Source organism: Sparus aurata, chromosome 9 (genome assembly GCF_900880675.1).
Source record: "Sparus aurata chromosome 9, fSpaAur1.1, whole genome shotgun sequence".
Classification (NCBI taxonomy): Eukaryota; Metazoa; Chordata; class Actinopteri; order Spariformes; family Sparidae; genus Sparus; species Sparus aurata.
The window spans coordinates 22882887-22910237 of NC_044195.1; the positions used below are offsets into that span (position 1 = coordinate 22882887).

The window sequence follows — 27351 nt, forward strand, 5'->3', positions numbered from 1 at the left end:
AAGAATGAAAAAGGGAAAAGCAGAGGGACTGTGGATAAATAAAATAATCAGGTAACATGAAGAATGTGTGTTCCTCTCGTCGATTGGAAAATGCAGCCGGTCTGGTTAAGATGCTGAGCACCTTCTCAGCCTGAGTTTGAATACAAATGTTGGAGAGAGGGACGGGAGAGTTCACCTCCCTTTATAGACCTGCAATTAACATTTGCATTTCTATTAACTGTGACCGTCAGCTCTCTCTTGCCTTAAAAAAAAAGGTAACACTTGAAGTCTTTCAGTTTCATTTTATCCTCACCATACCTCTGTTTTTTGCTGCAAGCACAAACAAAACCTTAAATCCTAGGTGCCGAACAAAAGTGTTTTATTATGTTACTCAAAATATAGCACATCTGTAATGACAACATGCTGGCAAGTATCAGTTATTTAACCATTTAATGGACAACCAATGTTCTAGCATGTGTAGCAGTGTACTGTATATGGTTCTGCATCGTGTTTTCTCCATTTTAAGAGCATCCATTGGTGCACTTTGTCATGTTTCCACCACTAGAAGATCATCCTATAGGACAATTTATCATGTTTTATCTGCCAGACTCAACATCACAGTTACAATATTGGAACAGTGGAGTTGCGTTGCACTCACATGTGGCCTGTATTACAAAGAAGAGGGTATTGACCACATGTAGAAGATGGATGAGATAAAACTTTGCAGCTCAGGTGATGTTATGATTTAATAAGTCGTCAATTTTGTATTGAATTTTCTGGGAATTATTCTTAAAAAAGATGGAGTCGCAACCGCGAACGCATTAACACAAAACCGCACAACATTTGGCATAATTGTGATACATAGCTGCAATAGCTTTGTTGCAACTGCTCGCGGTGAGACCGCTGAGAAAATCTTTGCCGCCGGCATCTGTCTTCATTCTGCAGTATTACAAGTCCCTCCATATTCCAGCAGTGTTATTTGCACAAACACGAGATGTCACTTTTTTTCTTCTATCGCCGAACGTGATCCGCAGGCATCACTCAGTTCAAAGAGTTCTGGTCTGGTACCAGTGCAACACTTAATTAAACATGATTGTTATCTGGGTTTGTTATAATTCTTAGAAATGCTGATAGGTCTGGCTGCCAAATAAAACTCTAAGGGCTGGATACAGCCACTCTGTTGCTTTGTGTGTGTGTGTGTGTCTGTGTGTGTGTGTGTGTGTGTGTGTGTGTGTGTGTGTGTGTGTGTGTCTGAAAGGGAGAAAGAGGAAGAGAGAGAGAGTGAGAGTGAGAGAGGATGGCCAAGTGGGTCAGAAAACTGATTCCTTGGTTCCCTATGGAGAGAGCAAGACCTTTATCTTCAATTTCAGAGATTTCCTCTGTGGTCAGAATAAGAGGCCACATCACCTATTTCTCTTCCACTCTTATACTTGTTTTATTGGGCCATCACTTAACTTAGACAAGACTGGATATAATGAGGGCAGCATTATCAAGCAAACTTTCTGAGACATCGTCGGCTTTTTTACGTTATTTTCACTTACCTCATCTGCCTTTGTCAACCTGGATTATATATTTATTATATGTGTTTTAATAATATTTTAAAAATCTGACATATTTTGGAGTCAGTAGTACATTATTAGTAACTAGTTACTTTCCACATCTGCTTCCCTTATCGTCAGTTGATTTATAATCTCATACACAGTATCGCATTGTGTGATAAGCGGGCTGCCAAACATGTAGGTGAGTGAGCTACCTTTCAACCCACCAGTCGCCAGTATAAATGTTGGCAAAGTGCGTTTAAGCAAAAACACAGGCGAGATAAACCTGTACATTTCTTTTGGTAAAATGTTCAATGCTGTGTTTCTGATCCAGTCAGACTTAGACAAAAAAAAAAAAAAACACTTTGTTTTGGCTTAAAATAGCTGTTTCTGTCAGCATGGAAAAGGCTGCAGATGGGCCGACTTCCTCTCAAAAGTATTTGTTGTTTGTCGCCACAAATGTGGCTGAAAATCACCTCAAGGTCACAACTTACCCATCTGAATAATGTCCTTTTCTTGCTTTAAAACCAGCAGTTTTGCGGGCTGATATTCCGCAATTTGGAGAGGACATGGAAATAACATTCTTACCTGTTCTTTACTTTAACACATAAACAGACAAAACACCCGAGTCCTCCCATGATCCCTTTGCAGGTTGTGCCTCAGTGCACAACAAGGGAGATGCATAAATTCCCAGACTGCACCTTCACCTTAACAAGGCCACTGCGTCTTCTTCTCCTGTCCTCCTGAATTTATTGAGTCGCGAGGCCCATCAACCTTTATTAGCTAATAATGCTGTTAGGGCCATTAAGCGTGGCTAAGGCTCCCCCACAGCAACACTTAACAGTCTCACTGGGGTACTAGTGGAGGACTGAGGAAACAGACCTGCTGTGTGACAACCCCCTCCCTACACCCAAGTGTCTGACTAGACTTCTAATTCGATGATGCTAAGACCTGCATAGCATCCCCAGAGGGTGGCTGGTATGTCACTTAAATCCAGCCAAAATGGCAGAAATGACTCCTGGTTAAACATTGTCATTTCCTAGAATAGCTATGTCATTATGTGGTGATTTTTGGCATTTTTTTGTTCTTCTCTTTTTAAAGATTTTCCCAGTCTCCTATTAATATCAAAGGTCCCATGTTAGGTTTATTTTCAGGTTCATATTTTTATAATCAGTGTCTAGTAGAACATGTTTACATGCTTTAAAAGTGCAGTATGTAAGACTTTTAGTTGAGAGCACAGAAAATCAGTTACAATATCAAAAGGTGAACCGTCTTGACTTTATGGCACACATTTTGCAGCAATAACTACTGAAGTTAGCATGCTTGCCAGCTAGCCACGCCCCCCCTTCCTGGTCCAAAGCTTCTGTGCTAGCAATCTAAACACACCAACACTCCCCATGTGCTAACCACTTCCTCAGTTCTCCAAGCTCCCAGTCTGCTTGCTGCATGGCTAACGGAGCTAAGTAGCTAACAAAAGCTACAGTAGGAAGCAGTTAGCGGTTAAAACAGTGATATGCTTCCCCCATTTGTTTGTAATATGAATTTTGACAGGTGGCCCAATCTCACACTACGTATTGCATCTTTAAAGGCAGTTTCTGAAGAACGAATAAAAAGATGAGAATTCTCTCTCTCGGTGATAAGTTACCTTTGTTCAGTATTATAGTATCGTGTTGTAAATATCTAAGGAGTTCTTTGACCAACCCACGGATTTCTAACTCTTTTTAGTTTTACAGATTTATACAGAGGTGCGAGTGAAATTAGCACTTTCATTCTCACATTCATGGATCCTTTCTAAGCCCCTGCAAATATGCCCTTCAGGTTTCCAGAAGACGCCTGAACCTCAGTTTTTGGGAATGTTTTCCTACGTTCCTGTGGTAAAATGCCAATATCCAAATAAGAAAGCAAATGTGCCCCCGCAGAGAGGAGACTGTACGACAGATGATTCAATGCTCCCGCTTTTAGATTGCCACGCTGAAATATCCAGTGAAAGGCACAATGGAGTCTGGTAACTCCCAGGGCCGTGGGTGTTGTTTTTGTTTGTGTTGGTCCAAACTCTTATGGTTAGGGGATGGCTGCTATAGATCAAAGCAGAAATATAATCAACTGTTAGGGAGAGAGAGCCCTCTATTTTATCTTCTCCCCTTGCTCAGGGCTGAAAACAGACTGTCGCTGAACCAAAATGTTGATAACGGGGAAAAAAAAGGGAGTGTACCATATGTGCTCTCCACTTGTTTTGGAAGTAAAAATGCAACACATGGTCTGTTTTGATGATTCACATGGATAGCACTTTCAATTTTCAATTTTTCTTGAAATATGCGCTTTTACAGCGCACAGTAAACACATTCCCTCCCTCCTCAGTCTGTGGTTGTTTTATTTGTTTGTATCAAATGGAGGAGGAGACACTTCTTCAATCTTGTGACTGAGCTGCAGAAGAAGTCTCACTGTCACTGGCGGGTTATTGTTGTTGATATCTCCAAAGGGGAGATTCATTCTGAACCAATCGCACTTAAGTGCATCGGCAATTAAAGCATTTGTGCCTCAGCGGAGACGACAAGTTTACCCACCAGGCCCGATGCCTTTACCTCTCACATCGTATAATCTCACAGCAGCACTCAAGGCTGGAGAACATTAGGATGGCAGCATCAGCTCCCCAGCAATAAAGGTCATCTGAGTTCTTATGCATATAGTATAATTATGAAGAGATACAGCACTATGGTGTTCATGTGTGTCAGAAGTTGTTTTGGTCAAACACAGACTGAGGTTCACTGATGAAATGTGCTTTTAAATGTGAAATAATTTGTTGTAACATATACTATTGAGTTGTTTTGACCAGTTTCACAAAAGTTGGCGCTGTGTACTGTTCTCATTTAAATGTGTCAGTACACTGTATATTTAAAGAGGCCTAAAGGAGATTTATTGTGCCTTTTCCTTTCCTTTAATGTGTAATATACGTTCTTATGTATGTAAAAGTTTTTGAATACTTGAAAGACCCCACCATGGAAGCTCCTCTCTCCCACAGTAAACACTGCTCCTGAAATGCCTCGTCAATAGTCCCGCCTTTAATTCTCTGACTTTGTGACATCGTACATTGGCATTATTTATGCCTAGCAGCTAGTTTGGCATATAAGAATTAATTTAGCACAGACGCTCTGTTGTTGTTAGCCGTGCTGGCTCAGGCTTGTGTGAGCTGACCAATCAGAGCAGACTGGCTATTCAGGAGAGGGGGGGGGGGCTTAACGAGACAGGAGCTTAAACAGAGTGTTTCAGACACTCACAGGGGGAATACAGTGTTGCAGTACTGGACAATATAAGAAAATTGATGTTTTTCGAGCACTTAAGCATGTAATCATTCCTCTAGTAGCAACTAAAATCTAAATTAGGAGCCTTAAAAAAAGCCTAGCACGTCTCATTTGATATAAAAGGATAACTAATAGGTGGATGAGATAAAATAACTCAGTCTTTAGCATCTAAATTAGGTGTAAAGAAGTTGTTCCTTTTTTCTTTTGCAACCCCATTTTGTGCTTCCAGTGACCTGCTGTTTTAAAATGTTTTGTGTTTTCATTAAAATGTGCAAAGGTTCTCATATCTATTATGCAAAACAGCTGCTCTGCAAGAATGACAAATCCGGTCTGTATTAGAATATTAATTCTTTTTCACCCGCTCGCACACATTTCATCTGTCTCCAGTCCTTAGTCAAAACACTGACAAGACAAATAGTTGTAAAAAGGGTTAGTAAGTCACACACAAAAACTGGAATCAAGACACGTAGCACCAATATAACATCAGTTGTATTAAGGAGCCGATGTAAAGTTTCATTACAGCGCATGATTCTCTTTTACTGCCAGAAAACTTTATAGCACAGAGGGGATTTGGTTCCCAGGCCTGATTAAGGAGCTAACCATGGGCTGGATGGATCTAGGACTGCCTCCCACCGCATCGCCCTCCTCCCACACATCGGCTCTTAGTAGGGGAGCTTGGGGAAGTGATTACTCTCGGATTAAGACTTGCCTCGTCGCCGATATGTGCGGCATAATTGAATAATGGCTGCCTCGCCCGAACCAGTCCCAACGCAGACGAGTCTCCCGGCCTCGTCAGATCGGCACAATATTAACCGTGACACAGGCGTAACCAGGCCGGTAATTAATGCACTGAATCAATTACAAATTAGTCCATTTGGAGAATTCCCCACAGGAGTCCACTCATTACCAGTGCTCTGATGGAGTTGCAAGTTCTCCTCATGGGAAGGGGTGTCACTCCGCCGCTCTCCTTTTTTCTATCTGTCTTTATCTCTTTCCTCAAGGTGTGGTGCGGGAGACAAATGGAGGATGAAATTGATGCGGCCTGTTACTTCGCGTTACAGTGCAAATTAAAATGTCAGCTACGCAGCCTCGGATTCCTGGTATTGTCCTGGTAAAGAAGTGTGTGAGGCTAATTGGCGGTAATGAAGGAACCTTTAGGAGGTAGCTAATGAGCACCATTAGTTGGCACACCTGCTCCAACCATCGAGGTATGTCATGCTGCATCGGTACTTTCAAATATAGCATTAATCTTGGACATTACTGACCTTTTATTTTAGTAGTAAATCAGAGCATGCGATACTATAAGCAGTCAAATTTATTATGTTTGCTCAGAACACAAAGGAAAATGATGTTGTTGCTAACAGCTAAAAAACTGGGAGATATACTCTTGAGGTCCACCGCGGCTAAACAGTTCAACAGCAGTAAAGAAAATTACAGGAATACTTATGTACATCTTAGCTAAACTAGTACTGAAGGAGAGCGGTAACGTGAAGAATACGACCCGCTCTCCTTCAGCCTGTTTTTATGGTTCTCGTTGCGTAGGGTGGACATCACACCATTCATTTTCCTGCCAAAGGTGAAAGTCAGTCTTAATGACAGAGCGCCTTCTGGCTCAATTCAGGAACTGTCAGGGAGTTGAAATGGAAAAGAGCTGCCATTATGAGAGACAGTGAGTGTGTGTGTGTGTGTGTGTTTGTGTGTGTGTGTGTGTGTGTGTCAGCCCACAAGCCCTTGAAAGATAAGGCACATTCAGGATAAACAGAATGCATTTCAAAAAAAGGAAAGACTTGATCCATTCCCAGTATTGCACATAAAGGACAGCACTGTATGTTTATAGTTTAAACCCAAGTCTTTCTGACTGAACCCTTTCGACTATTTTTTCGACTATTTTTTCCAATGTGTTTCATAAAGACAGAAAAGTCATCCTGGAATTTTTAAGGGGAAAATGTGATTAAGAGCAGTAAAAGATTGATGTATCCCGGCAAAGAAAAGGTAAAAGTGGGGTTATGACTGAAATGGGAGTAAATCCGGAAAATACTTACAGTGTATGTGAATCACAGTTAGGCCCAGGCTTGAAAAATTTAAATCAATTCAGTCCAGACAAAGTTTTCGACTTGTGCTGAGTTCAAATTACAGTCTGGTGATTAAGTCAGTTTGATAAAAAATAACTTAAAGGGACGTTGACCTGAGTTTAAGATGATGCTGACCTCATTCAATACATTCTGCTCTCGCTGGTATTTCATTCAAAAGGTAATTTTCATCATTTGATTGATGCTTCTTGGGATCAATTATCCTACATCACCAGCACCATGACCATTTTGTGCTCTCACTGGCTGGCTCAGGTAACTACAATCGTAGAAATGTCAATTTACAACAACGCTACGTTAAGCCAACATTAGATATGAGTAGGATTTCATGATACTGTTAAAGAAAAAGTCGACACCCACCACAGCCACAGTCTGTTCCCTCTGCTGCCATCTGGCAAAAGATACAGAAGCATTTGCCACCTTACCACCAGACTACAGAGCAGCTTCTTTCCTCAGGCTGTGAGACCCCTTAAATCATCCTCTGCTCTCCACTTTACAAAATTCTTTGTTTGCTTTTGTTATGTAGCATAAAGAGACTTCAACACAATGTCCCTCTGCAACCCTGGTGTTGTAAAATCTAAAAACATGTAAAATTATTGAGACTGATACATGATTCACAATTTGCTTGCATCGCAATTTTGATTTAGATTTTTTTTTTTTAAATATTAAAACCCCAGTGATTGCAGGGATACGCACTGAACAAACATGTTCTCTTACATCTGGAGAACAGGATTTGTGGGCCACGGCCTTACTGCAGCACTACAGTACCTTATCATAATGTGTTTCACCTTTATCAAAGAAATCCTACAACTCTTATATTGCACTTAGATAAGAGCATGATAAGAGCTAGATAAGAGCTCTTTCCAACCAAAATAAAGAACAAAAACTACTCAGAATACACTGAGTTTGCTAATGCTGAAGCTAAGTGCAGACATTACCAACAATGCAGCAAACTGGTAGGAAAACATGTCCGGAGACGACCTCTGGACTGAAAGAGAAACCTTTTTTTGGTATCCAGTAAGACCTTCTCAGCATGTTGTAGGCGATGTATGAGCTTCCTTGTTGTCACAATGTATTAAAAGAGGCTTGCCACTATTAAGTATGACATATGGGCTTTCAGCTTCACTGCTGATATTGAGTGTAGAGATGTCTGTTTGATGTCTCCCATCAGCTTAACTGCACAGCGGCATAATGAGGGTTTCGTTATAAGAAAAAAGGGTACACATCAAAGCTGGGTGCTTCGGGCTGGAGTGATATGAAAACGTTCCCCTTACGCTGTGGTCCGAGACGAAGCCCAAAATATGAAAACAGGCACCGGATGCAGCCTGCCATGTGTCGCTCACACCCTTCCGTCGTTTGTGGACGAGGCGCGTTTGGCTCGGAGAAGCATCGCTCACGTGGAGACAGTTTGGCGCACGATAGATCTTGTGCCTTTCAAACATCAGGCTACCAGTTGAAACGAGAAAAGTGAGCTCTTGATCCCGCGCCTGAGATGCGATTCCCACTGTAACTGTGCTGTGGGGACTTTTGACCACAGAAACAACTAACTGAAAGAAACTTTTCTTTCAGTTGGTTGTTTCAGTTAGGTGCTTTTCTGGGCATTGGAAAGCTATGCCGCAAGTCTATTTGATTCAAAGTAACTATTGTTTGTGTTCATATGTGCGAGGCAGACAAAGAGAAAGAGCGAGGGGAATTGAAGACATAAAAAATAAAATTTTTACCACTTCACTGTTTTACTATTTCACTTTTAGGCGTCAACAAGCATCAAGATCACTGAGCAGTAAAGATGCACCTCGGAGAAACCGCCGTGTCTTGCAGAGACGAACAACTCCAAGGCTGTGCGGTTAACAAATTGCGGTTTGCTACCCGCAATTTGTTAGTGTCAAGAAGAGAATCCTCTCTCGGCAGCGTACAGTAGCAGTATAGTGACTTACACATGCAGTTGAGAAATTAAACAGGCTCAGAGCTGATAATCGATGGCAGCGGCATCATTTGCTTGTGGCTTCTCTGTAAAATTCCCACATCTTTACAAGGACGTTACCTGATCTGTCAAAATCACTGGTAGAACTGTACTGATTATTTCGCACTGCACAATCATTCCATCCTTCTGTCTGTACTTGGCATCCTCGAATCTACGATTTCAGTACTCACACCTGTCTTTTGTTGCTACTGAAGAACACGTCTTTTTTTCAGTTTCAGTGGCACACACTCGAACATTCGGCCATGAATGACATATCCATTGCGTTTACACTGGTGTAGCAGCCTTGAGACAGAGAGTGAGGAGCAAGACATCCTGTGTGTAGAGCAAAAAAAAGAAAGAAAACAATTGATAGAACAACGCGGAGGGGAAAGAGACAAGATACATGCGTTTTCTTAATTACTGTTAGTAAATCAATAGGGGCTGTGCCATGCCTCATTGTCCTGGCTTCGACCAATGGACAGCACTCAGACAAGCTGAATGAAATCAGGCGGCAAATGGTGGTAAAAAGTCAGCCGGATTCAACCTGCGAGCACCGAACACCCAGCCACAGCTCGCCCACTGCCCATTTTATCCCACATCTCACCTCAGATTAGGTGGTAACAGTAGAGTCACTCTCTCTTTTTCTGTTGAATCCTGTGACTGCTGCCTGTCAGGTAAAAAATACATAATTATATATTTACTTTCAAAGCGATGTGAACTACATTGGGCGACCCCACTCCTGTTTTTGGATTACTTGACATTCAAATGTGTTTTCTGTACTTCCGTCCACCTCTGTCTGTTCACATCACGCTCCCCCCCCAATCAGCCGTGTATTTGACCATCGTGGTGTTTTCTGTCCCACCTAACAGGGCTTTCTTGTCATCGTGCTTGACGAGTAGACTGTCATACTGTCGCAACAAATGACACTCAAGTGTCGGCTGCACATCGCCTCGGCATACATGACAAGTACACCCTGAACGGGGACTTCTCAAAGTCAGCCATTCTTGCCAATCTCATTAGGAGGTGGCAACCGCACGAAATCTTAAACGAAAGCCCAAACAGCTCTTTGATTTGAATAAAATACGTCGGATAATTCCTCACCAGTAATGCATTTTGCTGTTTTTTCTCTCATGAACATCATAACTTCACACCATTATATAGTGCCCGGTTGTATCACCTAAATGTAAAAGTGGCCCGATAGCAACATTTAAAAGATTAAAGGATGATAATGAAAAAATAAAAGCTTACTGTTGGAGCTCCTCCCTGCCTCTATACCCATCATCCCATCTTGTTTAACCTCTTTGTCTATCCACTTTATTCTCTCCCTCCATTTTCATCTCATTTGACATCTTCCTTTCCTCTCTCCTGTCATGTTTACCTTCTTCCTACCTAGTTTACTCTCTTTTTGCGGTGACCCAGGTGCCTCACGGTGCCACTTCAATAGCTAGTTATCATGTGCGGCATATGCAGTTTTCATTAGTTTAGACATTCTCTCAGTAAGCTAGCGGACAGAAAAGAGCACCAAGTGGATAGATAGACACATTTCAGCGGGTTGAAAGTGGAGGTGACGACATTAGTAATTCTAAAAAAGTGGGTGGGACTTAAGTCTAATAGCTGTGACGCCCATGCTTCTGTACTTGTTACTTGTTGCTGTATGCACATTTTAATTAAGTGAGATTGTCTCTCTTGCCTTACCATTTAACATTTTAATGTCATTCATTACATCACTGAAATCCTCATTGACATCCTTGAGCAAAACAGTATTCCAAGAAAGCAGCTGCCATTGACCCTTGGCAGAAGCGAGGGAAGGACGTGGAACGGCAACAGAGGGGTTTCAAATCTTTCATGTCGCTTTTTTTTTTTGTTTTTTCTCTGATGCCTTTGTTAGTTACAACAGTCAATAAAAAAACAGCCTAATCTCACATGAGAACTCCTTTCTACAGCCACACAACCCCTCACACACACACGCTGATTTGTTTCATGAGAGATGTGATGTAAGAAGCAGAGGGGATACTTTCTCTTCATCTTCAAAGATGAGTCATCGTAATCATCTTGTCCAAGCAATAAAAGGACACTTGAGTGATGCACATACCTACACACACTCTCTCTCTCTCTCACACACACACACACACACACATCAAAGGCAGCATCGTCTGCAGGTGTCTGAAGTGGCTCATATTGGGTCTAAGCCACTCCAGAGGGATTGACGTGTTACCGGGGAGCTGGCTGTAGGTGGGCACTTTGGCGACTTCAACCAAAGCACAACACATCAGGGACGCTCCGGGGGAATACTGCACTCACGCAGCACTGGCGTGGTGATATTACAAAGTTGTATCATTACAGAATTTGTGAATGATGTGAGTTACTCACAGCGCAGGGTTAACACTTATTTATGAAGATCGACGCCAGAAATTAACGTCCAAACAGAAATGAAGCCTTAACTTTTTCAAAATGGGGCAATCACCGGCAATATTTCTAGGAGGTTGTCACTTAGATCGTGGATGAGCTCCCGGAGAAAAACTCTGTCGGATTTTCTCACTTATACTTGTCGACACTCCATCCGGATTCTGTGTCTGTTTACCGATGTGGATGTGAGCTCAGGCAGAGGGGTTTAGGGAAGCGATATGGAAATAGAGGATGAGGGCTTACTGATGCAAGGCAAACCTTAAGCCCTCCCAGCGCACTCCTGTGTATCAGACTTCAATGACCGCAGCCCCGCCGAGCACATTGGTACGCCTCAATATGTATGGAAATGAGAGGCAATCATGCTAACGTGTGTTCAGTCTTTCCAAACATGCTAATGGTGTCGTCGCACTTTCTGCCCAATCGCAACATTTCACCCCCTCCCCCTCCTCGGACCTCCTTCGCTCTCTCCCTCTGTCTCTGTCCTGACCCAGGATAGGTGCAGTTCCAATTATGCATTAAAATATACGTAAACTCCAGCCCGACCCACTTGACTGTGCTCCTCCTCCCGTAGTGTGCATCCAACCTTCGCAAGTCTTCTTTCCTCCCTCCTCCCCTTCGCTTACTCTACCCTCCCCAAAAAACCTGCCTCCCTCTCCTCCTCTTTTAAAAGTTGGGGATTGAAGGACTCGATTTCAAAACCACGCACGTCCCTGTGACTCAAGTGAGGGGTTTGTTCCGCTGCCACACTTCCGTTCACAAATGCTCCGGCGCGGGGAGAAGGGAGGAGGGAGGAGTGAGAAATCCCTGTTAATCTAGTGAATCTGGCTCTCTCTGTCTCTTTTGTTCACTGTTACTGGGACTCTGACGCACTGATCTCTCGGGGATGCATGTGGGTTGTGTGTGTGTGTGGGGCGCAGGGTTTGGTGAATTGGGGGGAGGGGGGGGTTGCTACACAGTTCAGTCTACATGCAGTGGAGGAATCCAACAACCGCTGTGTCAGTTTTAAATGCACACGATGTATATTCACTGAGGGGATTACGTGTGATCAACAGCTTCCTGTTTGAGTCTCTTGCACAAGGAATGACCTGAGGAAATACCAAACTGGAAGAGAAATAAAGGCAAAGTGTGCATTAGAACGCACATGCAGGGACGTCAGTCACAGCTGGGGATGCTGAGGAATCAGTCCATATACAACGTCATAGTATAGTTTATGATCCTTACTAAAAAATAATTTACAAAAGTCTGAGAACGTTTCGCACCACAGCAGATGGCAAACTTGAACCACAACATACACTATATTGCCAAAAGTATTTGCTCACCTGCCTTGACTCGCATAAACTTAAGTGACATCCCATTCTTAATCCATAGCGTTTAATATGACGTCGGCCCACCCTTTACAGCTATAACAACTTCAACTCTTCTGGGAAGTCAGACATGTACCGTTCTCCTGGCAACCACCAAACCCAGACTCGTCCATCAGATTGCCAGATGGAGAAGCGCGATTTGTCACTCCAGAGAACGCGTCACCACTGCTCTAGAGTCCAGTGGCGGCGTGCTTTACACCACTGCATCCAACGCTTTGCATTGATGATGTATGGCTTGGATGCAGCTGCTCGGCCACTGAAACCCATTCCATGAAGATCTCTACGCACTGTTCTTGAGCTAATCTGAAGGCCACATGAAGTTTGGAGGTCTACAGCGATTGACTCTGCAGAAAGTTGTCGACCTCTGCGCAATATGCTCCTCAGCATCGACTGACCCCACTCCGTCATTTTACGTGGCCTACCACTTCATGGCTGAGTTGCTGTTGTTCCCCACTTTATATAATATATTATAATACCACTGACAGGTGGCATCCCATCACAGTACCACGCTGGAATTCACTGAGCTCCTGAGAGCGACCCATTCTATCACAAATGCTTGTAGAAAAAGTCTGCATGCCTAAGTGCTTGCTTTTATACACCTGTGGCCATGGAAGTGATTGGGACACCTGATTTCAATTATTTGGATGGGTGAGTGAATACTTTTGGCAATATAGTGTATTACAGGTTATACGAGATGAAAAGGGAGAGGATTTCCCAGACTCCCTTATGAAATCGCTCAATTTCCTGAGTTGTTGACTTAGGGAAACTTTATAAACTCTTCTTAATTATTTGGGCCTTCCTGTAAATTCCAAATATGTTATAAGCTCATGTTAGGGGGTGCTGCAACCCCCTCAACACCCCCTAGATCCAGCATCAACTGTCACATGTGTTCCATACACCTGTATCAAGTATGGCTTGCCTGTATGGCAGACGGGCTATTCTTAATGGAAGAAATTCAGGACAACAGCGTGTCAAGTTGTTATCTTTAGCAGTTTAATTTACTGCTCTAATTGCAGCGAAGTTGTTGAGGAGGTCATGCAAGTGACTCAGGAATAAATTTAGCACAAGCACACCCAAAAAAAATCTAAGACCCTGCTACTACTTTGGCACATGTGCCAAACTCGGCACTGCTACCCCCATCTCTCCATGTGGGCTCGTGTGTATTAACACATTTTTCCAAATATCATGTTTGAGCTGAATTCCTTGAGGGACTTACACGTGTTAAAGCTTGCTGTAATCCAGGTGCCTGCCTCCCTGAAGATGCGCTTGGCCTGCACCAGTGGTGTTGCAGAGCGGGGGTGGAGGGGGGGTGCCTGTTTTGTTGATCTGTGTTTAATGAAAGTGACCACGCAGAGAGGATTTGGCCATTAGCTCGGCGAGGGCCTGTAATCACTACAAGTTGTTTCCCTTTTTTTCATCCAGTTCATTATTGAACAAACAATCTGTGGGGAGAAAAGCGCATGTACCTGCTGTCTTCTTTCTCCCTCGTTTTATTTCCCTCTGCAAGGCTGCACTTTGCAAAGTATCGATTTGGTGGCTTGAAAATAACAAACTGGCAACAGTGCGAGCAGGGTTGTAAACAGGCTCGGGGAAAAAGGAAAAAAAAAAGTGTGAAAAAGCGCCTATGAAGCGTGTGCTATGGAATAATTATCAGTTAAGCGTACATGCTTGGATCAGAGTTGATTGCTCTCGCTGCTGCGCGCCACATACCACCTTTTGGTATAACAAGAAAAAAAGAACCTGGATTGTCGATGAGGAGGATAGTTTATGGCACACTGCCCGGGGCAATGTCACTGGACGACATGGAGTTGGTGCTATTTGGTTGTGAAGCAGGGTAGAAAAGACCTTTAAAACCCCCAGAAGGGTGAGTCTGAGTCATCCAGACCTCAGCTCTTGGCTAGTAAAATGAAGTCAAAGTGTGAAGTATGGCCCCAGCTGTCTAACTCTGTGTTCGCACTGATGGCGGAACAGAGTGCGGCATAGACACACGCCAAAGCAGCTCAACGTATTGTACACTTTTGCGCGTGTGTGCACAACAATGATGCATCGACTTTTGCACCGTTGTAGGCGATTCTCCGACTGTAGCTTAGTTGATCCTCTTTTTCCAACTAGTTTTTCCAAACAGATAAACACTGAATATAAATTCCCCATCACTCACTCACACAGATACACACCGACTCACCAGACTCTGGCCCGTCTGTTTCTATTAATGGTAATCATCAGGGTAATGATGACGGAGCTGTGACTGCGGCTTACTTACTGGTGGCTGATGGCCATGCTCTCTGACAGCTGTCAGCCGCCATGACTATGCTGCCAGGGTCCTCCTTAGGACTTATTTCAGCTCACCACATCAGCTGCAACAGCACTTCACACATAGACTTGTTGATTATCAGCATCAGCGAGGCCGGCGTGGAAAGACTTCTCTGACCGCCTGTCTGCTAATGACAGCCACCATGATGGTGGATGGGAGAAAGAGGACACAGCCTGTCACTTTGATTCATGCAACAGCAGCTCCGACCGGGTGGCTCCTTGCCAAAGTCTCGACAGTCGTTATATCCCCTCCTAAATGACATTTAAAGTGTGAAGCAATGGCTGTCGTTGTGGCTCAGTCACCCCGGGCCGGACCCCGGACACGAGCGCTGAACCCCCCGTGCCAAGTTTTGCATTGAGGTCACGGACCCTTGAGCAAGTTCTCCTCGCTCAGATGCTCGCACTCAACTCGCTGGCATGATTGAACAAGTGCAAAGTGACCTTGAAGTTCGCTGTTGTCGGTGATCTGATGTCTCCCTGACTCTCCTTTCAATCCCTTTCTGTTTTGTTTGTTTCTCACCCTCCTCCAATGCATTTTCTTTATGCTCCTCACCTCCTTCTGCTCTGACTTGTTGATTTTAGGGACATCTGTTTTGGCATGAAATACATGTATTGATTTATTATTAAGGTGCAATAAGCAATCCTTGAGAAAGAGAGTTGATTGACAAGTCTTGTTCCAAGGTGGTCTAGAACGTTAAATATCAACCAAAGCGTTAATATTTGAGAGTCAACAATTATCAAAGTTGCCTATTTGACCTTTAAATCTCAAGATGATACTGCGAATTTGAAGAGAATATGATAAAATGTATCCAGAATCCTTGACTGGACGGAGAAAACACTGTTGGCTGATGGTCTAAACCCTCTGAATTCTGCGTTAGAAATGGTCCAATTGTCCCTACGTTGGTATTTTTGCTTGTTATAAATTTATTTAGTTTGTTTCTTTGGATGCTTCATATCCCTGAAATCTGCACAAGCTAAAAGATTACATCAGTCAATAAAAAATATTAAATGATAAAAGGAAAAAAAAAGGGAAATGTTTTTTTAATAACACTTTACTGAATAAATACACAGAATTCATCGATTCAGAAGATTTCGACACATGAATAAAACATCTCTTAACACTCCACACCCTATTTGAGTTCATATTTTAGTTTTTTAAACGTGCTCATTTTTATGAGCAGAGAAACGAGGCGTTCTGATAGAACAGAATATTCTAACAGAAATATTTCCACAGCGCCTTAGTTGGTATTTTTGCTCACAGCTACAAAATGCATCACAAATTAACAAATTAAAACTACAAAATACACAATGCTCAGAACTACCCACTCTGACTATTTCTCTCAATCTCTGCTGGCACCACATTTTGCATCACACGTCACGTGAAGGAATGACGTCATCATGCGCGGCCAAAGTGATATAGCGGAAGACAAAGCCTGCAAAAAGAATGACTGCTCCTGCTGTTACCCTTTTCTTTTTAGATCGATTCAAAAGGGATCGTGTGACTAGTTTAGTGCCGCCCTCTTGAAATATTGAAGTATAAAGATTCAGTAAGATGATGTATGTTTAAAGGTCACTGAGTTCATACATCTTTTCTAACAGTGTGAAAAAAATGCTGTGATACAGCTGGGCCAAGCATACAAAATAAACCCATCCCATCTTATGAGGTAATTAAAGTTAAAAACCTAAGGGCGTAAAGTGTTTTGATTGCATGACACAGCAAAAATTAAACCTGACATTACCCCAGTCTCCAGCTTTTGCCCAAGCAAAGGAAAGGTTTGGGAGATTGCTCACCTCCACCTACAGGTGACAGACTCGAAGTTGGAAAGTGCATCATTTTAAAAAGCTTATTGCCAGAAAAAACTCATTTTCAAGAGCTTACAAAACTTCAACGGAGTGTCAACAAGTATTTTCCCGTTGCATTCATTCAGTGCAAAGTGTTCAACGATATCGATCTAAATCTGCAAAATCTTGGTTGAAGCCTGTAGCCTGTAACATTTTTTATCAACATGCTGCAGTGTGTGAAAGGAAACTAAATAAAGCACTATGCTCTCTGTCAGCTTGAAAGAATAGTCTGCTGTTTTGTTTTTTGTTTTTTTTTAATCCTCAAGATGGATTGTAAAATCTCCTTTATTTGCGTGTTTTATACAGCAGTGCATTCTTTAGTGAAAAACATTGTTGAATAAACCCAAACTCAGTTCCCTCAAGGCCTGCTAGTAGTGGGTACCGCAGCTTAATAAAACATTTGTGGCCTTGGACTAGCTGACATGCTGGATCGGCTATTTTAGATCCACTGAAGGACTTATTTTTTTTTTCCCTTCCTTTTAATGTCTCTCGCAGAACAAGTGATTTGCAACAACATTATGCACACTTAACATTCACACTAACACTTCCCCTCCATGGTTCTGTTCACAGTCTATCCGAGAGGTGACAGGCTACGTGTTGGTGGCCCTGAACCAGTTCGACTACCTGCCTTTGGAGAACTTGAGGATCATCCGAGGAACCAAGCTGTACGAGGACCGCTACTCCCTCGCAATCTTCCTCAACTACAGACGGGATGGGAACTTTGGCCTGCGTCAGCTGGGCCTGAAAAACCTCACAGGTGAGTGAAAAACTCCACGGTTACTCACATTTGTCTGTGCTGTGTGCAGTGCCGTGTTCCAATATCCATACTTTCCGTACTTACTATACTTAGTTTGAGTACGTAGGGTGTTCCGATATCTATCGCGGTGAAAAGAAGTGTACTTAAAGGACCCGGATGTTGCACTCATAACGGCAAAATCGTTGAGTGTGCAACGATGTACACTTTGCGCACTCAACGGCCGCCATCTTGTCTACGTAGCGGAAGAAGCGGAGGCAGGGAGAGGCGCTCCGCTCGGATTTTTTTTTTAAAATAGCTTCTGAGACAACAGCGCCTGCAGCGGAGCCATACTACAGGATTGTAGGATTGTAATTGTTAAAAGGTAAAGCCGTAGATGTCTTATGTTCACCGTTCAAAGCGGGATGTTTTTGCCGCCGCGGCGGCTGTTGCGATCGTAATTTCTGGTAAGTGCACCACGGAGTATTAGATTTGGAACAATACTCACCTGCTGAAATCTGCGTACTTAGTAAGTGTGGATAGTGTACTAGGTTTAAGTGTACTCATGGAAGTATGGATATCGGAACACAGCACTGGTGTTCTATGTTTCTAGTGCAAATTCAGTATGCGGTTGGTCTGAACCTGTCCCATCTTTGAAGAAGCTTTTTATCCGAGATCAAACGTTAAATGATCTTAATCCCACGCGTCGTGGAGTGCATGTTTACTCTTTTTCTTTAACCACCTGCTGGGAGCTCTTAACAGGGTTTGGACAGCTCTAAAGCTCCCTTAAATTCATTTCATGAATTCAAATTGATGAATTTATGAATCCTGATAAATTGCAAGCAAAAGCTGATGAGATGCTTTACTCCTAGGCCTAAAATTTGGGTCCACATGAACATCATTCAGACTTTAGCTACTTCGGGCTGATGGTGTTAGATATTTACCTTTGCCAAGGAAGTTCTGTTTTCACTCATGTCCATTCATTTTGTTGGTTGGTTGGTTTGTCATTGGGATTACACACAGGATTTCTATGGAATTTGGATGGAGGATAGGTCTCGGCCCAGATTAGATCATATTTAACCTTTGGTGCATTCCAGATTTGTTAATCAATCAGCACAAAAAAATGTGGTGGCTGGTATATATGAGTGAGTTCGATCGGATGAGGGTCTAGGTTTAGTGAGCTTAAATCATGGTGAAGCAGTTAAGGGTGGTTTAAAATTTAGAGCATTACAGTGCTGTCGAGTTTGATATTGGTTTGGCGGATGGAATTTAAGCAGACTGTTGGGGGTTGCCGGAGGTATTTATTGTTCAAATGGGTTGTGTTTCCACACTGAGGCATACCCACAAGTAATTTGCTTGATACCCTGAATATAATGTTACTTTTTTATAACTTACAGTTATAGATAAACCAAAAGGAGCTTAATAAAATAGGAGCAGAGTTTGACAGTCAAACGGCAACAGCCTGATTTTTTAATCTGAAGAGTTTTCTTTTAAATCAATTATGTGGGTAGCGTCTAAGAGGTGGATTATGTGCTTAAATGCTTCACTTACCTGGAACTTCTGAAACATTATTCACTTCACTCGTCATTACCTTGTTTCAAATTACTATGCTTGAAGTTAATGATTTCGAAAAGCTCTTGCATCTGAATTCAGCTGTGATCAGATCCCCTTGATGAGTTACCAGTGTAAATCATTAGTTGCTTTGCCAACCCCTCTGTCTTTTCAATATTGGCATTGTTTCACACTGACAAGATGGTAAGGATATCCCTGGTATCATTGAGGGAATCTGTCAAAATTAATATATAACAGCCAATTTAGATGGTCCTTTTAGAGAATTGTTCCAAAAATGCAATTGCAATGAAACACTAGTTACACTAGTACATTGCACTATTCAATTAATACATTACACATTGTTTCCTGGCTTCCATCACCTTTATGGTCCAGTCTGCCTCTTCTTTCCCTCCCAAGTACCCATGCTGTTATCACAATTAACCCTCACACACTGAGGGATATGATGCTGACTCGCAATGTTGTTAAAAAGACTTTATCTCTTCTGTTATTTCCACCCATCCCTCCTGCTCACACACAACAAAAAAATCTTGTCTGATTTACAACCCGCCTGGCAATCGACCCCGGCTTGTTTTCTCAGAAGTTGGAGAAGACAGTGAATATGATTGCTAATAAATAGCGTACTAAGTAGAAAAACACTGCGTGGGTTGATCTGCCTCTTTATGAACAGTGGATCCTTGTGCTACTAGGTTTCCTTCAGGCACCCTGAACCTGAGGTCAGCGAGAAATGAAGCTCTTGACTTGCGAAAAAGATGTAGAGCTTTTTCCGGTGCAGGGCTAAGTGGGGCATGCTAGGGCCAGGGCCAGCTCATGATGTGTGCAACGCAAGGTCAGAGGTGTTATTTACTCATTTCGAGGATGAATCCAACCTCACAAATCATCTGAGTGAGTAAAAATGGAGAGAGAATAAATTTGTTTACCATTAAGTAAAAGTGTTATCGGCGGGTCCTGGTCAGTCGTGTTCGGCCCCATGGTGGGAGCTTTTTCCCCTTTTTTTTTTTTTTACTTTTGCCCTCCAGTTCAGTCATAGCATAAATAATTTCTCTTTTTATCTTTACGCATAAGGAAACAAGAGGAATGAGATTTGAATGATTTATTTGGTGGTGCCAAGAAGCGCCATGCATGTCCTCACTGATGGGGAATGTCAGAAAATTGTGCTTTGAGGTGAATTTAGCCTCTTATATCTCGAAGGGGATGATCTCCCAGTTCAGTCAGACCAGATTGGTGGCATACAGTACACTGAAGCAATGATTTTTTTTAGAGCAGTGTTACACAAATGTACGGATATGTTTTGTATAAGGACGATTACAAGTATGTCAAGGAGACACTGAGGCTGTACGAGAAAGGCAATGTCATCAGTTTGCAGTTTTGTTGAAAAATTCTCTGTTTTTGAGGGATCAAGATTTATTCGGAGACCAGAATTTATTTAGGTTTGTAAGGAAGAAGAATGGCAGTGTGCTTGTGTCTCTGCTGCTTCCAAACACTCTTTCTAAATAATTCAGTTGTCTCTCATTGTTCTCCTCAACTGTTCCTTCCCTGTGATCCCCCAGAGTCGAAGGAAACAACGCGTCCATCCACGAGTGTGTGTGCAGCGGCAGTATGTGATTGTGTGTGAAGTTCCATCTTGTATTCTTTTCTCGCATGTTGCGCCATACTTAGGGAATTGCATTGTCCAGCATTACCGGCAGCTTCTTTTGCCAAGTTGGTCCTCTTCATTGTGGTGCCAAGTTGAAGTCAGCGCTGAGGGAGCCCGGGCTGGACTCTGTGAGAAACTGCTGTTTGATGTGCCATCCGTGGCCTCGAGCCATGAAGTAGAGGGGAAGTTATGCACAACAGCCATGGCCTGAATCTGCTCTACTTCATAACTCTGACTGTTTGAGTTTCACCCCAGCATTTTTTCGCTCTTGTGAAAAAGCAGAAGAGAACAAAATTTCTCTTTCTTGTCAATGAAAAAAGGAGATATTCGTCTCGGAATGGAAAGATTCTCTCATGGTAGAAGGACTTTATTGTTATTGTTACTGGTATTACAGCGTACCAACGAGAGGTCAAGTTCACCTTTTGGTTCTTGGTAGACAAGACCCTGACCAGAACCACTGACTGTGTAACAAACTGACCTGGCTTCAAAACAATATTCCACAAACAAATGACCGCCATCAGGGTGGCCAGGACTCAAATCATGTCCACATTTAACATCTAATTTTGACCAGGTAGGGTTCTTCATGTATGCCCCAGGGCCTTGGTTTGTTCAGTATGTCAACATATCTTATATCTGAGTGGATACAAGCCAGCTCACAGTGTTGCTTCATCATCAGTGCAGAGACAAATCTGACTATTACTATAAAGTATGAACTATGAAGTGTCTTTACTTTTGGCTGCTCATTAACTGGTGCAGGTACATCATGCCTCTACCGTTGTTGTTCTCTCTATTTTCGGGTCTGTTCAAGTTATTACTGTCCTGAGGTCTTCTTCCCATCATGTATCTTTCTTTGAAAATAAATATATATTGTCCCGTTTGGGTAGACAGGGCTGTCCAAAATTTGGGACCCATAAAGACCTTGAATACCAAGTTATTGCTTCATAACAAGAAACTTGTCTCGGGGGGTCTATCATATCACTGCTTTTTGCGCAGATGGTCCTGACAGTTAAACAAGCTCTTGCTGGGGGGAAAGAAACAAGTCACTTGTGTCCCAGTTTGTTCTGTTGCGGTTGTCATCATGCTAGTGTATTGCTGAGGAAGGATACAAGCCTGAACCATCAGGATAGATCCACTCCTATACGCCAAGCTGCATGCTTTAACATTCTTTCCTTCCTTCGAGTGCTTTGGTAAGTCTGAGGCTACCTGTCTTATTCATTACAAGGCCTGTGAAGCTGCCTTCATATTATTTCACTGTTTGATGGCCAACAGCTCCCAGGAGAAGTTTAAAATGATCAATATAATCCATAAGCAACATATATAAGAGGATAAAACGTATTAGCTACATAAGGGGCTAATCGAGAGAAGGCACGGTAAAAGACCCCTACAGTGCTGAAACCCACCCGCATTTCTACTTGGGTCGAAATTGCCTTTGGATGAAATCAATTTGTCGCCAGTATATTGTAGCATTGCACTTATTGATTTCTCTGGTGCACTCTCTCCACGAGCTGTGAATGGACTCTCTGGATTTGAGGGGACGTGAGGATGGGGTGGAGGAGGTCTCCGGCTGAGCAGGGATAGGACTCCCTCCGATGCACCTTTCAATCAAGCTTAGCTAAGTTATCCTCATGAATATGAAATATAAGGCACAGTCAATCCGGGGAAAAGTTTAAGGATGGTGTGTGTGCATGGGGGTGTGCAGGAGTGAATAAGAAATGTGAAAGGCCGTCTTTGCCTGAGTGTGAAAAGTTTAGTTGTGTTGTTTGTTTGGTATTACTTTGTGCGGACAAAAATTGTTTTTTGATACCCCCATCTGAGGATAAAAAGCTGGTCACTAAAAGGCTGCCCATTGTTTAGGGGTATTTGCATGTACACTTGAACCTCATGGTTGCTCTGAAAAAAATTAAAAGAAAAAAAGCTTCAAACAAGAAATAAGTACTTCTTTCTACCTTTTGTCGCTACAGCCAAGAAAAAGGTTAAGCGGAGCCACCTCCTGACATTTTCAAAGTTCCTAATCTGTGTTTCGATGCACGCTGACCCGCAGTGTCTTCCTTCCTGCTTAGTCAAACATTTTCAGCACTTCCGTCTGGATTCACATGAACCCCAGGCAGCCTCTGTGCTTTCACATGGTAATTACAGCCTGCTTCCCTGGCAAAATAATAACAGCCTCAATAAGGAGCACAACACAGATGAGCTTTCTGATTTAACACATTTTACTGCCCACCCCCCTTCCCCCTCCTCCTTTCTCTCATTTCATCCAGTATCATTTTTTTTTTCAGATTTGTTTAGTGTTGTTGATTCATTTTTCTAACCACCCTACGCCTGCACCACGTCTGTCCAAAATGAAGCATCCAATCTGAGGCCCCATCTGCTGAATGATCCTCTCTCGTCTCATGCATGTACACAAGCCTGTGTTTTACGCCAAGGCGTTATCCACTCCTTCATGGCCCATCTGCTCTCTCTTTATCCATCCTATTTTCTGTCTTTCTTCCATCTCTTTATCCCTCTTTCGTTTGGCTCTGTGTCTCTCATCATATTTCAGTTGGCTGTCTTGATTTGTCATATTGATGCCTTCCACACAAACGCACACAATCAAATGTTTGTACCATTTTGTACTGTATGTTACACCCATTTGAGTACTTGAGTCCTACTGTGTTCTCCAAAGCCTACTGCAGTCGCTCGACGGGTACAACTCAGCGAACGTGCTCCATCATCCGCGGAACGTGTTCTGTTCAGTGTATTGTGACGCCAATGTATAAAGGATGGGATGGGGCGATATGAAAGACACGATTTAAGTCAGTGTGTTTCCCCCCAGACAAGGGACTGCTTGAGGGGAGGGGCATAAAACAATGGCCCTCTTCTGATTCCTGTGACTTCCATTCACCATCTAACTACTAGGAGAAGAAAGAAACAATTCCGCCACAGGAGGCAGGCAAGATTGGTTCAGAGGACGTCACCAGAATTTCAGTAGAGCCTCTTGCCTGGCCGCCCACAGACCTCGGGTCTCCTTCAATTGTGTGTCTAATTGATTACTTCCCATGCAATTACTCCCGTGTCACACTCAATATTTCAGCGCTCCAGGAAGGGGGCAAGAGGGACTTTCTTTTTTGAAGGACGACATTCATATTGTCACATTTGTGAGCCCCTAATGTGGTTGGTGAGGAGGCACATGTTAAATTGAAGTCCGGAACGGGCCATCAGTGGCAGTTGGTGTTAATTGATTGCTGTGTAATACCACTGCATGACAGAGTTAGTGAGACTTTTAGAACCTATAGTCTGTTCCTGTCAGTAGTTCGTTTGTTTTTGCGCTCCTAATGATTCTAGAGAAAGATGCCTGATCTCATTCTCAGGTCGTCAAATACTAACGCTGGCTCGGACCAGCCACCACGTCGCTATTCCAAGACCTGGGAATAAGAATCAACTATTTTCTAGAATCGCTTACTCCACTGTCATTTGTATGCTTCATTTAAATGTTTGGCATTTTCTTACCGCTGGTTAGCTCCGCCAAAGATGGCCCCAATTTTCCAGTATCGAGAAAGCAAGAATTTGATTGTCCATAATTTTTCACTTTTATACTTTCTACCATCTACTACTTCAATATTTTATTCAATTTTATTATGTTTTTAACAATAAATGTGGGGCGGCTGTAGCTCAGTGGGTTGAGCTGGTGGACCAGTGATCGGAAGGTCACTGGTTCGAATCCCCAGCTCCCCCGGGGATGGGACTGAGCTACATGCCGAAGTATCCTTGAGCAAGATACTGAACCCCAGAATTGCTCCTGATGTGCAGTTGGCACCCTGTAGGGCAGCCACTGCCATCAGTAAGGGTCCTGCAATGAGCTGGCGACTCGCTCAGGGTATACCCTGGCCTTCCCCCATAAGTTGAACTGGATTTGGCCCCAGTAAGCCCTGCAACCCCCCACGGGGGGATAAAAGGCGGCAACAACCCTGATGGAAAAGCGGAAAAGAAAACGAACAAACAATAAATGTGACCTGAATTTGTTGTTCATAGTGTGGTTGTTTATATATATATATATATATTTCAATTGTTGGACTCTTATCTGGAGCAAAGTTTTTGCTCAAAATTGAGCCAGAACAGCTTTGATATGTGGGTTGAACAAGTATCACTAACCATTCAAGAAACCATTATTATACTGTACCACCTTAAGTCTAATGCATTATCCCCTGTCACATAAACCCTGTCACAATGTGCTTGAGGTTTCTGTCTATTAAAAGGCAATTCTTTCCTCGCTACCATCACCAAGTTCGTGCCCGTGGAGGAATGACCAGTCACTGGGAATAAAAGAGTGTGGTATGGAATGAGATCTGCTCTGATTGAGAAGTGCATTGAGAAAACTTTTGTCGTGAATTGGCGCTATATAAATAAAACTGGCTTGACTTGACTAGATCAGCCCCTAAACCTTTCTCTCTCCTTGATACAAGGCGCAAGACGGACCAGTCCGGACAAAAGCTAGCAGGAAAACTGATAAGTACATCTATGTTGACTCAAATGGATGACTGATACGATTAGCAGACTTGGATTGACAATTTATTAGTCTCATGATTGAGGAATAGTTCAACTCCTCCTCAGATTCACTCACTGCCTTGCTCTAAAATTACAATCCCTATGTTTTTATTTCCTTCCGTGGATGGAAAACACAGATCACAATTGCAATGATTTAGTCTTCCTTCACATATTTCTTTGCAACCTGGTTGATGTCAGGCAACAATGAATAGTTGAACATGTAGAAAATATGACATTTCAAATGCATTGTATTTGAAACTAAATGTTAAGTAATATGTGAGTTCAGATGTTAATCAGAATTAATTAGCTTTTCTATTCAGGGGAACGTTCATGTCATTTTTATGGATGCAAGCTTGTGGTGTGTGAATAAATCAGTAAAGTAGTGTTCACATGTGTAGTATGGCTGTTTCCGATAAATAATTTACTTTATCCAAACTCATGATTGCAAAAGGGACCAGCTGAGGAGGACTCACGAACTATCCTCACTAATTAGAAATATTGTCCGGGCCAAGCTGCCACCTCTGCCTCACCTTTAGTCAGCTAGAAAAATACTCGGCCTTGCCTAAACATGACTGCATAGCCTTTATTACCAATTTTCCTTCCAAACTGAACCTATGCAGCCAACTGGAAGTGCAAGTTGACTTTCGCCTCATTAAAAGTTAAAGTAGGCGTGGAAGGAATTTTAATGCCAGCTTATAATCAAAACACAGTCCTCTTCTCTTTCTCCAACGTTTCCTTCTCCCCCGGGCTACAACTTAGATCAGGCAAGGATCTGCCATGATGTAGATGTAAACTGGCTCAGAGACCAATAGGACACTGTTCACTGAGTTGGAATCCCGTCTGAATTCTCCCCTTTTGTTTAAGCAGAGGGGAACGAGGGACAGAATGAGAATGTGTCCCTCAGCCACATGAACTGTGAAATGTTTCAAAACCCAGACGCTGTGTGTGAAGTGTGAACTATGTATTGTCTGTCTAACTCCATCAAATATGTTCTCATGCAATTATGAAGCATAGCACCGTAAGCTGTTCTTAATTGTGCTACATGACTTTGACGTTGTTTTAGATTAATACATGTTTTATTTTAAGTCATTTGATTTATGTGTGTAAGTGTATGTCTGTATCTATCTATCTATCTATCTATATATATATATATCTATCTATATATATATATATATAAGGGCCGGGACTCGATTAAAAAAATTAATCGAATTAATCAGAGGCTTTGTAATTAATTAATCGAAATTAATCGCATTTTAATTTTAGTATACCATTGAATAATGACTGAATACAGAAGCTTAAGCAACAAAACATTGTTTGGGTTTTTTTTTTTCAAGACCAACAGACCAGTGCAATTTTTGCCATAAAGTGTAGTAATAGCTTATTTAGGAATACATTTCAGAGATTCAGGTAGCCTATAGGTAGGTAGACCTTCTGTAAACTATAACACTTTGTTTGTTAAGTAAAACACAATACTTTCAAGTACATTCAGAACATTGGAAACCCTGACTATTAGAAAACATCTATCTTCAGAGGCCATAACAGACTTTACCAACAGCTGATCTAAACAAATCAATTTCAGCCCAAAACAATAAACAGTTCAACATAAAGTGCCAGTTGCAACAACAACATAATAAATAGTTGCTTAGCATTTAGGTGATATCTGAGGCTTGATATGCTGCGGTGATACGCGAACTCCTTCTTGCATAATTTGCACACATCCGTGCTCTTATCTACGCTGCCATCCATCCGCTTTTTAAAACAAAATTTCCCATCCACGGGGCCAACCAGAGCGGTCTCATCTGCTTCTTCGTTCATTGTTGTTGTCTGAAGTCATGTTGGGCAAGCTACTCGAAAAAAGTGGTGAGCTAAGCTACAAGTTACTCTACATTAAATGGAGCTTCACTACACCAAAGCTACTCCCCAGAGAAATGTAGCAAGCTAAGCTACAGCAAAATGGCAAAAGTAGCTTAACTACATCAAAGCTATTTTTTTTATATTGGAACAACTTCATTCCAAGTCAAAGCTATCCCAGTGATCATTAAAATTGTCAATCAGACAGATAAGCAGGCAAAAATGTTACGTTCAATTGTTTATTAAACAATAATTT

At 42.4% G+C, this 27351-nt stretch overlaps 1 protein-coding gene across 3 annotated transcripts in view; it reads left to right on the forward strand.

The window, feature by feature from the left end:
- The window catches only part of erbb4b (erb-b2 receptor tyrosine kinase 4b), a 362141-nt gene that overhangs the window by 177227 nt on the left and 157563 nt on the right, over positions 1-27351 (forward strand). For all 3 annotated transcript variants that reach the window (XM_030428316.1, XM_030428318.1, XM_030428317.1), the window contains exon 3: positions 17356-17542. In XM_030428316.1, the coding sequence (XP_030284176.1) occupies positions 17356-17542 (187 nt within the window). The remainder of the gene's footprint in view (positions 1-17355; positions 17543-27351) is intronic.